Here is a 17,983-nt window from a genome sequence, read left to right on the forward strand (position 1 = left end):
GAAAAAAAGAAACGAACAATAACAATATGTCACCCCAACTCCGTTGAGGGTGCCATAATAAGACAAAAAAGAACGGAACAATAACAATATGTCACCCCAACTCCGTTGAGGGTGCCATAACTAGATTTGTAATTGCTAGCAATAACGGATGGCACCCTTCCCCCATTGCCAGGTGAGCGGCAGCCATTTTGAAATACCCAAAGTCAAAAAATACATCTACACATGCAAAATGACATTTTTGTAAAGTTATATTAAGTTTGGAGTATTTTGAGATTTTTGAGATTTTTGGTGTTTCCATGGTAACGGCGGCCATTTTGAAAATTCCAAACTCAAAAGTCAAGTCTACATAAGCTAGGCAACATTTGTTATAAATTTCATTAAATTTAAAGCATTTTGAAATTTTTTGCTGTTTCCATGGTAACGGCGGCCATTTTGAATATTCCAAAGTCAAACCCCCACTGTATTTTTTTCCCTCCACAATCATATACCATTTAATGTCTCTAGAATGAATTAAACATTGATGTTCTAGAATGTTCTGTGAAAATTCAAAGTTTTGACCTTTTTGCATTGTTTCCATGGTAACAAGAGCGATTTTGGAAATTCCAACGCCAAATTCCACATCTTCCAATGTTGCTCATCCTTACTGTGAAGTTTCCTGAAGTTTGGAACATTTTGAGAATTTAGAAATTTTTGGTGTAGTTTCCATGGCAACATAGTAGTTCCAATGAGTGCCAAAATCATCCAACACCTGTGTATAGTGGGCACCTACATTGTATCAAAATATACTGATTCTGAGTTAAAGCATTACCAAACAGTTCACCAAAACCAAAAACTGGATTTTTTCACATTTTTTCTGTTTCCATGGAAACGGTAGCCATCTTGAACCATTCCGTGCTTACTGCAACTCTGCACATGGGGGTCCTTACTATAGTAGAGTTCCATCAACATTGGTCCATTGGATTCCGAGAAATCACCTGGACAAAATTTGTTGCAAGAAGAAAAATAACTAGATTTGCGATTGCAAGCAATAGCGGATGGCACCCTTCCCCTATTGCCAGGTGAGCGGTAGCCATGTTAACGGCGGCCATTTTGAAAATTCCAAACTCAAAAATCAAGTCTACATTAGCTGAGCAACATTTGTTTTAAATTTCAATAAATTTGAATCATTTTGAAGTTTTTCGTATTTTTGCTGTTTCCATGGTAACGGCGGCCATTTTGAATATTCCAAAGTCAAACCCCCGCTGCAATTTTTTCCCTCCACAATCATATACCATTTAATGTCTCTAGAATAAATTAAACCTTGATGTTCTAGAATGTTCTGTGAAAATTCAAAGTTTTGACCTTTTTGCATTGTTTCCATGGTAACAACAGCGATTTTGGAAATTCCAACGCCAAATTCCACATCTTCCAATGTTGCTCATCGTTACTGTGAAGTTTCATTAAGTTTGGAACATTTTGAGATTTTTGAATTTTTTGGAGTAGTTTCCATGGCAACATAGTAGTTCCAATGAGTGCCAAAATCACCCAACACCTGTATATAGTGGGCACCTACATTGTATTAAAATATAATGATTCTGAGTTTAATAGTATCCGAATAGTTCACCAAAACCAAAATTTAGATTTTTTCACAATTGTGCAGTTTCCATGGAAACGGTGGCCATTTTTTACCATTCCATAGCAAGGTGCACAACTTCACATGGGGGTCTTCATTATAGTAGAGTTCCATCAACATTGGTCCATTGGATTCCAAGAACTCGCGCGGACAAAATTTGTTGCAAGAAAAATAATAAGAAACTAGAATTGCCATTGCAAGCAATAGCGGATGTCACCCTTCCCCCCATTGCCACTAAGTGGCAGCCATTTTGAAACATCTAAACAGTGAATGCAGATCTATGAATTGCGATATATCTTTCTGTAAATTTTCAGTACAATAAGTGCGTTGACAAAAGTGTCACATTTCTGCTGTTTCCATGGCAACGGCAGCCATTTTGAAAATTCGAAAGTCAAAAGTCTCATCTATACATGTCAGTTGACAATAATATTAAGTTTCATTAAGTTTGGAGCATTTTGAACATTTTTGACATTTCTGCAGTTTCCATGGCAACGGTGGCCATTTAGGAAATTCCAACTTCAAAAGTCTCATGCAGACTTGAAAGTCAACAATCCTTTTAAGTTTCATTACTTTTTGAGCATTTTGAAATTTTTAAAATTTTTGACATTTTGGCTGGTTTCTATGGCAACAGATACCATTCCAAATTTCTAATGGCAGATACCACATTGGTACATGGGAGGGAACATACCATCAGAGTTTCAATGGATTTGACCTACCATTTTAAGGAAGTAAATGCAACTTTTAATGGTTTTTAAAGCGTTTTTACCATTTTTGCCCTGTTTCCATGGAAACGGCAGACATTTTTGAAATTCCAACGCCAATTTCCACATCTACTTAAGTTGCTCATCGTTATGCTAAAGTTTCAAATGAATTGGAGCATTTTCATATTTTTGAAATTTTTGGTGTAGTTTCCATGGCAACATAGTAGTTCCAATAATGACCAAAATCACCCAAAACCAGTATATGCCTGGCACCTTCATTGTATCAAAATATAATGATTCTGAGTTTAAGCATCTCCAAATTATTCACCAAAAACAAAAACTGGAATTTTTCACAATTGTTCCGTTTCCATGGTAACGGCAGCCATTTTTTTGGGTCTTGAGACCCACTGCAACCCGAAATTTTTTGTTCCTCATTATAGTTCACTATCATCAAGAGTCAGGTTCCATTGTCTCCAAAAAAGCTGCCGGACAAAAATCATTGGAAGAATAAGAATAATAATAACAAAGAAACGGAGGAATAACAATATGTCACCCGACATTGTCGATCGGGTGACATAACTAGATTTGCCATTGCAAGCAATAGCGGATGGCACCCTTCCCCCATTGCCAGGCCAACGGCAGCCATTTACAAAATGTTTGCTGTTTCCTTGGCAACGGCGGCCACTTTGAAAATTACAAACTCAAAAGTCAAGTCAACATAAGCTAGGCAACATTTATTATAAGTTTCATTAAATTTAAAGCATTTTCAAGTTTTTCATATTTTTGCTGTTCCCATGGTAACAGCGGCCATTTTGAATATTCCAAAGTCAAAACGCCGCTGCAATTTTTTCCCTCCATTATCATGTACAATTTAATGTTTGTAAAATAAATTTAACATTGATGTTCTGGAATGTTCTATGAAGATTCAAAGTTTTGACCTTTTTGCATTGTTTCCATGGTAACAACAGCGATTTTGGAAATTCCAACGCCAAATTCCACATCTTCCAATGTTGCTCATCGTTACTGTGAAGTTTCATTAAGTTTGGAACATTTTGAGATTTTTGAATTTTTTGGAGTAGTTTCCATGGCAACATAGTAGTTCCAATGAGTGCCAAAATCATCCAACACCTGTATATAGTGGGCACCTACATTGTATAAAAATATAATGATTCTGAGTTAAATAATATCCAAATAGTTCACCAAAACAAAAAACTGGATTTTTTCACATTTGTTTAGTTTCCATGGCAACGTCAGCCATCTTGATGATGCCATACCCCGTTTGCACAATTTCAGATAGTGGACTACATTATGGCATAGTTTCATCAATATTGTTCAAGCCAATTCCGAGAAATAGCATGGACAAAATGTGTGGAAGAATAAAAATAAAAAGAAAAAAAAGAAACGTAGAATAACAAGATGTCACCCCAACTCCGTTGAGTTGAGGGTGCCATAAAAAAAGAAACGTAGAATAACAATACGTCACCCCAACTCCGTTGAGGGTGCCATAATAAGAAAAAAAAGAAACGTAGAATAACAATATGTCACCCCAACTCCGTTGAGGGTGCCATAACTAGATTTGCAATTGCAAGCAATAGCGGATGGCACCCTTCCCCTATTGCCAGGAGAGCGGTAGCCATGGTAACGGCGGCCATTTTGGAAATTCCAAACTCAAAAGCCAAGTCTACATTAGCTGAGCAACATTTGTTATAAGTTTCAATAAATTTGAAGCATTTTGAATTTTTTGGTATTTTTGCTGTTTCCATGGTAACGGCGGCCATTTTGAATATTCCAAAGTCAAACCCCCGCTGCAATTTTTTCCCTCCACAATCATATACAATTTAATGTCTCTAGAATAAATTTAACATTGATGTTCTAGAATGTTCTGTGAAAATTCAAAGTTTTGACCTTTTTGCATTGTTTCCATGGTAACAACAGCGATTTTGGAAATTCCAACGCCAAATTCCACATCTTCCAATGTTGCTCATCATTACTGTGCAGTTTCCTGAAGTTTGGAGCATTTTGAGAATTTTGAAATTTTTGGTGTAGTTTCCATGGCAACATAGTAGTTCCAATGAGTTCCAAAATCATCCAACACCTGTATATAGTGGACACCTACATTGTATTAAAATATAATGATTCTGAGTTAAAGCACATCAAAACAGTTCCCCCAAATAAAAAACTGAAATTTTTCACATTTGTTCCGTTTCCATGGAAACGGCAGCCACCTTGAACCATTCCATGGTGCCTGCAACTCTTTACCTTAGGGTCTACAATATAGTAGAGTTCCATCAACTTTGGTCCATTGGATTTCCAGAAATCTCCTGGACAAAATGTGTGGAAGAAAAATAATAAAAATAAAAAAAAACTAGATTTGCAATTGCAAGCAATAGCGGATGGCACCCTTCCCCTATTGCCAGGAGAGCGGTAGCCATGGTAACGGCGGCCATTTTGGAAATTCCAAACTCAAAAGCCAAGTCTACATTAGCTGAGCAACATTTGTTATAAGTTTCAATAAATTTGAAGCATTTTAAATTTTTTGGTATTTTTGCTGTTTCCATGGTAACGGCGGCCATTTTGAATATTCCAAAGTCAAACCCCCGCTGCAATTTTTTCCCTCCACAATCATATACCATTTAATGTCTCTAGAATAAATGAAACATTGATGTTGTAGAATGTTCTGTGAAAATTCAAAGTTTTGACCTTTTTGCATTGTTTCCATGGTAACAACAGCGATTTTGGAAATTCCAACGCCAAATTCCACATCTTCCGATGTTGCTCATCATTACTGTGCAGTTTCCTGAAGTTTGGAGTATTTTGAGAATTTTGAAATTTTTGGTGTAGTTTCCATGGCAACATAGTAGTTCCAATGAGTTCCCAAATCATCCAACACCTGTATATAGTGGACACCTACATTGTATTAAAATATAATGATTCTGAGTTAAAGCACATCCAAACAGTTCCCCCAAATAAAAAACTGGAATTTTTCACATTTGTTCCGTTTCCATGGAAACGGCAGCCACCTTGAACCATTCCATGGTGCCTGCAACTCTTTACCTTAGGGTCTACAATATAGTAGAGTTCCATCAACTTTGGTCCATTGGATTTCCAGAAATCTCCTGGACAAAATGTGTGGAAGAAAAATAATAAAAATAAAAAAAAAAAAAGAAACGTAGAATAACAATACGTCACCCCAACTCCGTTGAGGGTGCCATAAAAAAGAAACATAGAATAACAATACGTCACCCCAACTCCGTTGAGGGTGCCATAATAACAAAGAAACGGAGGAATAACAATATGTCACCCGACATTGTCGATCGGGTGACATAACTAGATTTGTAATTGCTAGCAATAACGGATGGCACCCTTCCCCCATTGCCAGGTGAGCGGCAGCCATTTTGAAAATTCCAAAGTCAAATAGTGCATCTACAGATGTCCAGTAACATTTTTGCAAAGTTTCATTAAGTTTGAAGCATTTTGAAATTTTGGACAATTTGCTGTTTCCATGGTAACGGCGGCCATTTTGAAAATTCCAAACTCAAAAGTCAAGTCTACATAAGCTAGGCAACATTTGTTATAGGTTTCATTAAATTTAAAGCATTTTGAAATTTTTCATATTTCTGCTGTTTCCATGGTAACGGCGGCCATTTTGAATGTTCCAAAGTCAAACCCCCGCTGCATATTTTTCCCTCCATAAACATATACCATTTAATGTCTCTAGAATAAATTTAACATTGATGTTCTGGAATGTTCTGTGAAAATTCAAAGTTTTGACCTTTTAGCATTGTTTCCATGGTAACAAGAGATATTTTGAAAATTCCAACGCCAAATTGCACATCTTCCAATGTTGCTCATCCTTACTGTGAAGTTTCCTGAAGTTTGGAACATTTTGAGAATTTTGAAATTTTTTGTGTAGTTTCCATGGCAACATAGTAGTTCCAATGAGTGTCAAAATCATCCAACACCTGTGTATAGTGGGCACCTACATTGTATTAAAATATAATGATTCTGACTTAAAGCATATCCAAACAGTTCACCAAAACGAAAAACTGTATTTTTTCACATTTGTTCCGTTTCCATGGTAACTGCGGCCATCTTGAAAGTGCCATACCCTGATTGCAAATCTGCACATGCTGGTCAACATTATGGTTAAGTTACATTACCATTGGTTCATAAAATTCCAAGATATAAGCTGGACAAAAAAAAGTGGAAGAAAAAAAATAATAAGAAAAAAAGAAACGTAGAATAACAATATGTCACCCCAACTCCGTTGAGGGTGCCATAACTAGATTTGCGATTGCAAGCAATAGCGGATGGCACCCTTCCCCTATTGCCAGGTGAGCGGTAGCCATGTTAACGGCGGCCATTTTGAAAATTCCAAACTCAAAAATCAAGTCTACATTAGCTGAGCAACATTTGTTTTAAATTTCAATAAATTTGAATCATTTTGAAGTTTTTCGTATTTTTGCTGTTTCCATGGTAACGGCGGCCATTTTGAATATTCCAAAGTCAAACCCCCGCTGCAATTTTTTCCCTCCACAATCATATACCATTTAATGTCTCTAGAATAAATTAAACCTTGATGTTCTAGAATGTTCTGTGAAAATTCAAAGTTTTGACCTTTTTGCATTGTTTCCATGGTAACAACAGCGATTTTGGAAATTCCAACGCCAAATTCCACATCTTCCAATGTTGCTCATCGTTACTGTGAAGTTTCATTAAGTTTGGAACATTTTGAGATTTTTGAATTTTTTGGAGTAGTTTCCATGGCAACATAGTAGTTCCAATGAGTGCCAAAATCACCCAACACCTGTATATAGTGGGCACCTACATTGTATTAAAATATAATGATTCTGAGTTTAATAGTATCCGAATAGTTCACCAAAACCAAAATTTAGATTTTTTCACAATTGTGCAGTTTCCATGGAAACGGTGGCCATTTTTTACCATTCCATAGCAAGGTGCACAACTTCACATGGGGGTCTTCATTATAGTAGAGTTCCATCAACATTGGTCCATTGGATTCCAAGAACTCGCGCGGACAAAATTTGTTGCAAGAAAAATAATAAGAACTAGATTTGCGATTGCAAGCAATAGCGGATGGCACCCTTCCCCTATTGCCAGGTGAGCGGTAGCCATGGTAACGGCGGCCATTTTGGAAATTCCAAACTCAAAAGTCAAGTCTACATTAGCTGAGCAACATTTGTTATAAGTTTCAATAAATTTGAAGCATTTTGATTTTTTTTGTATTTTTGCTGTTTCCATGGTAACGGCGGCCATTTTGAATATTCCAAAGTCAAACCCCGGCTGCAATTTTTTCCCTCCACAATCATATACCATTTAATGTCTGTAGAATAAATTAAACATTGAAGTTGTAGAATGTTCTGTGAAAATTCAAAGTTTTGACCTTTTTTCATTGTTTCCATGGTAACAACAGATATTTTGGAAATTCCAACGCCAAATTCCACATCTTCCAATGTTGCTCATCGTCACTGTGAAGTTTCATTAAGTTTGGAACATTTTGAGATTTTTGAATTTTTTGGAGTAGTATCCATGGCAACACAGTAATTCCAATGAGTGCCAAAATCATCCAACACCTGTATATAGTGGGCACCTACATTGTATTAAAATATAATGATTCTGAGTTAAATAGTATCCAAATAGTTCACCAAAACAAAAAACAGTATTTTTTCACATTTGTTTCGTTTCCATGGCAACGGCAGCCATCTTGATGGTGCCATACCCCGATTGCACAATTTCATATAGTGGTCCTCATTATGGTATAGTTCCATCAATATTGTTCAAGCCAATTCTGAGAAATAGCATGGACAAAAAAGTGTGGAAGAATAAATATAATAATAAGAAAAAAAGAAACGAACAATAACAATATGTCACCCCAACTCCGTTGAGGGTGCCATAAAAAGAAAAAAAAGAAACGTAGAATAACAAGATGTCACCCCAACTCCGTTGAGGGTGCCATAATGATACGCGAAGCGAATTAAAGGTTTTTTCTTTCATGAATTCAACGGAGAAGATACGTGTATTGGTTGATTGAAGGTTTGTGATCATGATTGATCAATCAATCAATTGATCGATCGTTTGATTGATTGATTGATTGATCGAATGATTGACAGTTCGTAAAAATAGCGATGGGACGTTTATTTCGGATTCTGCACTTGATTGATATCAACACTTGATTGATTGATCGATCTCTAATCATGATTTGATCAATGTGATCATGATTTGATCACTCTGATCATGATTTGATTGATTGATTGATCGATTGATCAATACGTTGTATTGCCTAAAATGACACATTTTCCATAGGTTTATTTATTGTCTATACGTTTCATACTGTTCAGTGACAAATATCTGACGCACAATTTTGCATGTAGTATTGAGAAAAATACTCTATTTGCTTTTCTTACATCCGAAAAAAAAAGAATTGCGAATGAGTTATTATAACACTAGATTTGCTATTGCAAGCAATAGCGGACGATGGCACCCCGTACTGCACATTGTCACAGTAGCATCAACAATTATGAGTGTACAAAAGTCAAATGGCATATCTATTATACATGTCGGAATCAGCATGTCTAAACAACACCCCCCCCCCCCCCTCTTTTTTTTCTCTTCCGTAGAATACGTTTCAGTTCTATACATAGTTTGGGAATCCTTTTTAAATCTAAAATTAGACACGCGCGCAAGTAGGAAGGTGGTGTCACGTGATACTGAAGTATATTATCGTGGACTTAGCATATTTATATTCTTTTTAGAGGGGACCTTGGACAGACAACATGTGTATATATTGACGGAGCGGCGTATTAACTGTTCAATTTATTCTTCAATAGCTCGCGTATCATACAATACATGTAACTTATCGTGTACAATTTAATTACATGTTTATCGATTGATTTCAGCTAATGTGTATATTTTAGCAGGTGTGTCATTCACGGATATGTACTTTAACGCAAGTGCAGAAATGTCAGTAATTTGTACTCTGAGTGTTTCTCGTTCTCTCGGTGGCGATTTTCTCTTTAAAGCACATTAAATAAAATACATGTTTTTATTCTAGAATATTCTAGTACATGTTAGCAGTACAGCAATTGCATGTGACCATATGCACACACTCCTAATTACGATTTCCGTGGAATTGTTGTTATATTTTTCAAGAAAATGCAGCTAAAACGCATTTTCCCATAGGGTCAATGTTAAACTTTTGTCCAGTTTCCATGGCAATGGCAGCCATTTTGAAAATTCCAAGTACTGTTGGTACCTCGGGGCACCACTGCCAACATTTACATAAACTTTCAAGACTTTGCCTCTTATAACGAAAGATTTAAAATTTGGATTTTTTTTTACATTTTTTTTAGTTTCCATGGCAACGTCAGCCATCTTGATGATGCCATACCCCGTTTGCACAATTTCATATAGTGGACTACATTATGGCATAGTTTCATCAATATTGTTCAAGCCAATTCCGAGAAATAGCATGGACAAAATGTGTGGAAGAATAAAAATAATAAAAAGAAAAAAAAGAAACGTAGAATAACAAGATGTCACCCCAACTCCGTTGAGGGTGCCATAAAAAAAAGAAACGTAGAATAACAATACGTCACCCCAACTCCGTTGAGGGTGCCATAACAAAGAAACATAAGAAAAGCAATATGTCACCCGACATTGTCGATCGGGTGACATAAAAATAAGAAAAAAAGAAACGAAGAATAACAATATGTCACCCAAACTCCGTTTAGGGTGCCATAACAAAGAAACATAAGAAAAGCAATATGTCACCCGACATTGTCGATCGGGTGACATAACAAAGAAACATAAGAAAAGCAATATGTCACCCGACATTGTCGATCGGGTGACATAATAATAATAATACAGAAAAAGAAACAGAGGAAAAGCAATATGTCACCCGACATTGTCGATCGGGTGACATAATAACAAAGAAACATAAGAAAAGCAATATGTCACCCGACATTGTCGATCGGGTGACATAATAAAAGCTAAATAAATCAAAATGCTTGGATATCCTGGATTTAAAACCATCCAACCAACAATACTGCTATGAATTAAAAAAACCTCCATCATATGCACAAATAGCATGTAATTGTCAAGCACCTTGAAAAGTATTATATATAGAAATCATCTGACATGTGAAAGATGCTTTAGAAGATCTACCTACTTTCCATTACTGAAACCATTTAGAGACTCCTTACAGGAGTTAGTGCCCTTAAATGATGAAAACTTTGCAAGAATTAACAATTACGTTAGTTTGAGATGAGGAATTTAGAATACCATTAAAAACAAATAAACCATTTAGTGAAATATTGTATTAAATTTTTTTACACAAAAGTAGGTTTTTATTTAATCATACAGCTCTTGTTTTTAACAACTTACTGTGTTATCACATTGGAAGTAGGAAAATTCAATTCTTTAACTCTTATCAAATATCATGCACTGTCAAAATATATGCTTTTTTTTAAATTTTTCTTCTTCAATTCATTGTTGATCAAATTTATATTGCAGAGCAATCTAAAGCTGTGGCGCCACCTATGGAGACCATATCTTCAGACATACAGACAAATGTTGTAAGTTATATTGAACTTAAGTTTTTACACTCATGTGCTGAATAATGAATGTGTTATGAATGACCACTCCCAATGATTCAAAATATGTTATCTTACTGATCCAGCTAATTCTTGGGATAATATAGTTTAAGTAGATGAAAACATTTAAGGAGGTTTGCTACTCAGTTTCAAAATAAGAAGCTTTTCATAACACTAGTATACATTGATAGGGGATTAATAAAGTAACCAAAAGAGCAAAACTAAAATATAGTTCATTGTACTTGTTTTTGAGATATAAGCCATAAGTCAAAACCTGTTAAAAAAATAAAAACTATTTTATAAGACTTTTACAGATGGCTTATATTTATACATGTTAGACATTTTTATAAAAGAAATGGGGGTCAATGGGTAAATTTTTTAAGGCATAAAACCAGATGATTCCGAAAATTTTACAAAAATTCCAAAACATGACAAGCGAACTTCCTTAAATAGGTTTAAATTCTCCGTCCATGGCTTATTAGTATTTGAAATTTATTGAAAAGGTCTTTGCCGATATTAACAACTGGGTATAGAAATATGGTAACATGTAATTCAATTCTGCAGTTAAACCCATCATTTAGAATGACAACCATTTTGCTGTACAGGTTGTTTAAATTGACCAATTGTTTTCTGTATAGGCCTTTAATTACAAAGTTTAAAGAGAATACAATGCATAACAATGTCTTGACTGGCTCAAGTTTTTTATTTGGTAGCTCTGATCAAGTTCAATTTAGTAAATATTAGGTGCACAAAATGGAGTCATGATTTGATAAAGTGTTTATAGTATTTCATTGGTCAAATGTGTTTTTTTATGCCCTTGTTTTTCTCTCAAAAATAAAAATTACACTAGGTCTAGTTTGTGAAAAATTCATTCAAACAAACAAAACTCTTAACTGGATTTAAGCAAAAATAAAGCATTACTTCTCAATACCACTGTTCATTTAAAATTATAAAACCTTTCAATATCGTTGATTGATTTTTTTTCTGTCTGTACCAATTTTTGTGGATTTTGAAAAAATTGTTATGGTGTGGATATTTAATTTTAGGGTTTGCTAGTCTGCATACAATTATTTAGATTTTTTTTTACTTTGTTGGACTTTGAATTAATCATGTATCACCTTACCCATGAAATTCCATGTAATTGCTAATCCATTAAAAGGGAGATGATATACAAATGTACATTCACAGTGTTTTATTGTGTTTCAGGTTGATAGGCAACGGGAGCAGTTGCAGCAATTGCAAGTTCAACTCCACGAACAACAAATGCAGCTTCAACAACAGCAAGAACTACAACAACAATTACTCCAACAAACATTCTCATCACAGGGCAAAAGTCACACAGATGTAAATATTGATCCAATTCTTAGCTGACTAATCATTTTCTTGAACAGTATACTGTGGATTCCTTTATTTTTGTTGGTATCAGTTTTTGTGGATTGAGGAAAACTTGCATTTTCGTTGATATTTTGTTTTGTGATTTTTCCAATCTTTGCATTCAAAACCTTTAGAAATTCATAAATTGTTGAACATTTGAATTCATGGTTCACCTGTACCCACGAGACCAACAAAAATTGGTATCCAACAAAGTGTAATGAATCCACAGTATTATTTTATCATGATCAACATGTGGTTTTACTTGATCCCAGTACTTCATTGGACAAAATTGTATTTTTACATTTTATTTTCATTGTTTTTCTCTGATCTTAAAACAAAAGAAAAGCTGACCATGCCTGATAACATCAAAGAAAACACAATGGCAAAGGGTTATTTTCGTGCAACGTTTTTGACCTTTTTATTTCTTGTTTTCTCGTGTTTGGCTCGATTTGTGTGCTTCATGTTTCCCCTTATTTATTTCCTGTGTTTTGTGTCTCAATGACACTGTCTGTGTTCTTTATTTCTCATGCATGTCCCGCATGTACCACATTTGATTAAAAAGTCAGTATGTAATAATACCTTCTGAAATTTGTGTAATCTAATAGTAATTGATGTATGTTGTTACCATACTACTTTTGCAATATGTATGGTATCAATGAAGTCTGTCAAATTACTATGAATATTTTTTTCTTTCAAATAAGATGCAAGTAGCGGACGATAAAAGTTGACCGCACCGCAAGGTCTCCATGTCCATTAAAAAAGGCTGCATGATCTCCACTTAGACTTAGTAATAACTTCTGGTACTTTTTACCTTAATTTTTACGATTTTATTTCTCATGATTCGTTTTTCCTGATTTTTATCTTTGGTGCAACGTTTTTGCGATTTTTATTTCACGTGTTTCTGTGTTCAATACTCCCCTTTACCACCCTCCACAAACATTAACAGATCATTGAAAAAGAAAGGAAAATTAGTTTTCTTCCCTATGGTAAAAAAAGAGATTCAAGAGATTCAATCAATGACATTGTGCAATAAGATTCACATCCATATTTGAAAGTCATATTATAAATATCTAAGACAACCAGCATTCCTTTAACAGAGTGAGCTCTGTGAAATATAACCTTATTCCAAATAATTTATTTTATACCCATTAAAAATGATAATGTTAACAAATTATATAGAATTAAACAGGGGGGAAAGATACAAGAGGGACATTTAAAATAATAGATAGAAAATTAAACTGACAAAGCCATGGCTAAAAAAGAAAAGACAAACAGACAAATAATAGTACACAAGACACAACATAGAAAACTACAGACTAAGCAACACGAACCCCACCAAAAACTGGTGGTGATCCAAGGTGCTCTAAAAGGGTAAGCATATCCTGCTCCAGATGTGGCACCCATCGTTTTGCTAATGTTATTACAAACCTGATAAATAATCTTTCAATTTACATAACTTCTGTTTCACCTTACTTGGAAATCACAGCAAAAAGTTTATTGTCAAAGTTGTCCCCTACTTTGCATTTCCTATTTCGACCTGGAGATCAATCTCTCTGGTTTGTCTGTTTCTACTGATTGGCCCGATGGTTCTCTTCAAGTACTTCAGCTTCCTCCACCATAATAACAGACTTCCGGGTGTCCTAGTACTTCCTTTGTGTTCGGTGTGGATTGATTGTCCTTGTAAAAATAATTGTCGTATAAATAACGGTTAGTGACACATCTCCATTAATCCCTATAGGGAGTGTACATGGATGCCACTGTACCCTGGCAGCTTTCGAGGGGTTCTTCGGATAACGAAGGCATTCACCAGTACATATGTTGAAAAAAAATTTGTACAATGAAGAGATTTAAATGAGTGAAAAATATACTTTTTATAACCTTTATTTAACCATAAATGGCTTATAGTTATATAGACAACTGTCAGGTGGTTTACATTTTTATTTTATTTCATTTCAGAATGTCAATCTGCTACAAACGATCAACAACCAGTTAAATATGCAGATTCAAAATACACAGAAAAATCTTCAGCATACACTTCACAATATGGGACTTCTAATAGGTATCAATACTACTGGTAGTCAGGATAACACAGCAATCATACCACAAGACATACAAAATAGACCTGGAACCAGTACAAATATAAATCTTAGTAGTGGCAATATTATACTCACACCTGCTCAGGAATTAGGAAGTCATATGAATGCAGAACAATCAAGAGTGAAAAGTAATGTTCAGAACCCAAGCAAGATATTGAAATCATTGGTTGGGACAAATTTGACTCAAGTTCAGACAGTTATTGAGACAAATTCAAACAATGCACAGAGTTCACAGGTCATGTTCTCAACAGCAGGTTTTTCTTATGTTCCTCAAAATAACATTTCTCATCAATCTCAGCAAATTATAATTCAAAATCCACAACAAGTAATCCAAGCTCCACAAAACATAGTCCATACTTCACAGCCAATGATCCAAACACAACAGCCAATGAGGCCACAGCAAATAGTTCTTACTCAGCCAAACTATCAGTTTGGACAAATGTCGTCACAACAAGATGAAAATGTTATAACAATCCAGCCCAATACAGTTATATCAACACAAGACCAAGGGGAGATAATAATGAACCCAATTTTAGATAATGGTGGAAACAGGATATACAATTTTACATTACCAATCCAAGGGGCAGGCAATCAGCAAATAATTTCTCTGGAAAACATGCCTGCTGGTAAAGTATCAGAAGTTTTATCAAATGCTGAGGTTGTAGAAATGAGTTTTCCTAGTTTTCTTGAGAGTGCTAAAAATTATAGACAAGTTCAGACTGGTTCAACATTTGTGACAGAGATTAATAGAGATAAGCCATTACAGTCAAAAAAAATTGTTAAATCAAATGTGAGAGGAAAACCTCAAACTGGTAAGACGTCTCATACACAGAATTCTTCTTCATCAAAAACAGCACAAACACAGATTTATACAAATACACAAGTTAATACAAATCTATCTGATCGAGAGTTATCTCCACCTAACATGACTTTATTTACCAATAATGGTGAAACATCCAATGAGATGCCTTGTATACCAGATATTGTTTTGAAAGAATTTGCAAGAGCTTCACAGGTAACTAATGTCAACAATCCTACAATTTATACTGCTGCCCCATTGGTCAATCAGGTTAGAGCAGATAAGAATATAAGCCAATCAGTAAACAGAAATCCTTTTATAAGCGGAAACATACCAGCTGAAGTCCTGAGTATTGGACAAACTGATGACTTATCCATAGAATGTGTGAACAATCCGTCAGGGAGGATAACTGATCAATTATCTGTCAAACCAGTCTCCAAATCTACCCAATCACAAAGAAGTCGAAATAGTAAGAGAAATTCATCACAAAATGTTAGTGTAACTCAGACAGTGTCACAATGTCATAATCCAACAATTCATCACATGGTCAGTAGTACAAAAACTAAAATAGCAACGAAAAATAAAGGACATTTTGTAAGTCAAAATCAAGTATCAGTTCCAACATCAACATTAACATCTGAATACATGAACTTCTCTCTCCCCTTAAGTGATGTTATTACAATGTATTCAAACCAAACTGTAGGACAAAAAGTGTCCAATACTAATGAACATCAACAACTTCAGCTTACACTACAGATCAATCCAGTATCGAGGTCCAGTGGCGATAATGCATATGGAACCAACACGGTGGATTTGGGATCACTATTAATTATGGACCAAGATAATGGATCACAAGCAAGTGAACCTCCCAAAACTCACATCAACAAAAAAATGTCAGGGAAGACAGAAAGTATATATAAAAGTCAGAGGTCCCGACAGGACAGCCAATCACTTGTGATAGATGAGGATATATCCACCGAAGGCAACATGACAGATACAGATGAAGAAGTACAAGATATTTTAAAAACATCAGACAAATCATCAAGAACAGCAGGAAATAGTCAAACTACAATAGAGCAACCAGTAACCCTAGCTCAAAGAACTGGTACACTTCCTTTTCAACCAATGGAAAGATCAGATACCATGATTATTGACCAATCAGTGGAAAGGTCTGATACAGTAATTATTAACCAATCAGTAGATAGATCTGATACTTTAATACTTCAGCAATCAGAAACAATAAGCTCTTATGAAGATATTCATAGATCAGATACTTTAAAACTTCAAGAAGATCTAGATCAACTGCCAACAATTCACATTCCTTTCGGAATGAGAAAAGGAAGGAAAAGAGCCAATGGAAAGAAACGTGTTAATAAAAAGAAACAGATTTTACAGGGTAACCAGACTACATCAGTATCGAGTCAACCTAGTGATTGTAAACAGACAGTGAATACTACTGACCAGGTTATCTTGACTGGGGGCAATAATCAGCATTGTCAGGCTTGGTTGCAAAAAATTATCAATGAAGGGAAGAAAAATTAAAAATGTTTAATAAAGAAAATAAAGAAATGCTGTTGTCTTTACATAAAAATTATGTTTCCAAGTACCATAACCAATAGCCAAAGAGTGTTTTTTGTTGAGTCTACAACTTTTTTTTTCGAAGAAAGCTGATCATAGGGATAGTGATCCAACAGGCGTTAACTAACTTCTTCAAACTTTATATTTTAGCAGGTAGAAGACTTGGATGCTACATACTTTGTATATAGATGCCTCATGTTACGAAGTTTCAATTTGTAACTTGTCCATTATGCTTGACCTCCCTTTCATAGTTCAGTGACTACTTGAAAACAAAAAGTTGAAATTTTTTCTTATGTTAATCTCTCTTATCATAAGTAATAGGATAGCTACATTTGGTATGTGCGTACCTTGAAAGGTCTACCTGCTGGTCAGACAGTTTTCACTTGATCTCAACCTCATTTCATGGATCAGTGGTCAAGGTTAAGTTTTGGTGGTCAAGTCCATATCTCAGATACTATAAGTAATAGGTCTACTATAGTTGGTGTATGGAAGGACTGTAAGGTGTACATGTCCAACTGACAGGTCTCATCTGACCTTGATCTCAATTTCATGGTTCAGTAGTTAGTTAAGTTCTTAAGTTTTGGTCTGTTTTTTTCTTATATTGTATGCACAAGGTCTACTATATTTGGTGTTATGATTAATCATAACATGTATATGTCCAACTGGCAGTGTCATCTGACCTTGATCTCATTTTCAGTGGGTCAAAGTTAAGTTTTGGAGTTTTGGTCTTTTTTTCTAATACTATATTCAATAGGTCAACTATATTTGGTGTAGGGTAATATTTTATGAAGTACAGATTTTATTTGACCTTGGCCTCATTTTCAGCGTTCATTGCTCAGTGTTAAGCTTTTGTGTTTTGGACTGAGTTCTTAAACAATACACAATATATTGTTGTATGGAAGGATTGTAAGCTGTAAATGTCTGCCTGGCATGGTTCATTTGACCCAGACTTTATTTTCATGGTTCATTGGTGAAAATTTTTTTTGGTTAAGTCTTTTTCTTGGAAATTACAAGCATGATAAGCAATAGGTCAACTATAATTAGAGTATTAATGACTTTAAGGTGTATTTGTATTTCTTGTTAGGTTTATATGACCTTGACCTCATTTTCTTGGATTAAATTAAGTTTATGTGATAGTTGTAGTTAAGCTTTATATTTAGAAGTACAAATGTATCAACATAATATGATTGGTTAGTAAAGAAGGCAAGCCA

At 34.9% G+C, this 17,983-nt stretch overlaps 1 protein-coding gene across 1 annotated transcript in view; it reads left to right on the forward strand.

Moving 5' to 3' along the window:
- The window catches only part of LOC134708530 (serine-rich adhesin for platelets-like), a 68,055-nt gene extending 51,292 nt beyond the window's left edge, over positions 1-16,763 (forward strand). Inside the window, exons 12-14 of the mRNA XM_063569150.1 lie at positions 10,846-10,907; positions 12,132-12,269; positions 14,256-16,763. Of these exons, the coding sequence (XP_063425220.1) occupies positions 10,846-10,907; positions 12,132-12,269; positions 14,256-16,736 (2,681 nt within the window). The 3' untranslated portion in view covers positions 16,737-16,763. The remainder of the gene's footprint in view (positions 1-10,845; positions 10,908-12,131; positions 12,270-14,255) is intronic.
- Positions 16,764-17,983: the final 1,220 nt, after the last annotated feature.

Source organism: Mytilus trossulus, chromosome 2 (assembly GCF_036588685.1).
Source record: "Mytilus trossulus isolate FHL-02 chromosome 2, PNRI_Mtr1.1.1.hap1, whole genome shotgun sequence".
Taxonomy (NCBI): domain Eukaryota; kingdom Metazoa; phylum Mollusca; class Bivalvia; order Mytilida; family Mytilidae; genus Mytilus; species Mytilus trossulus.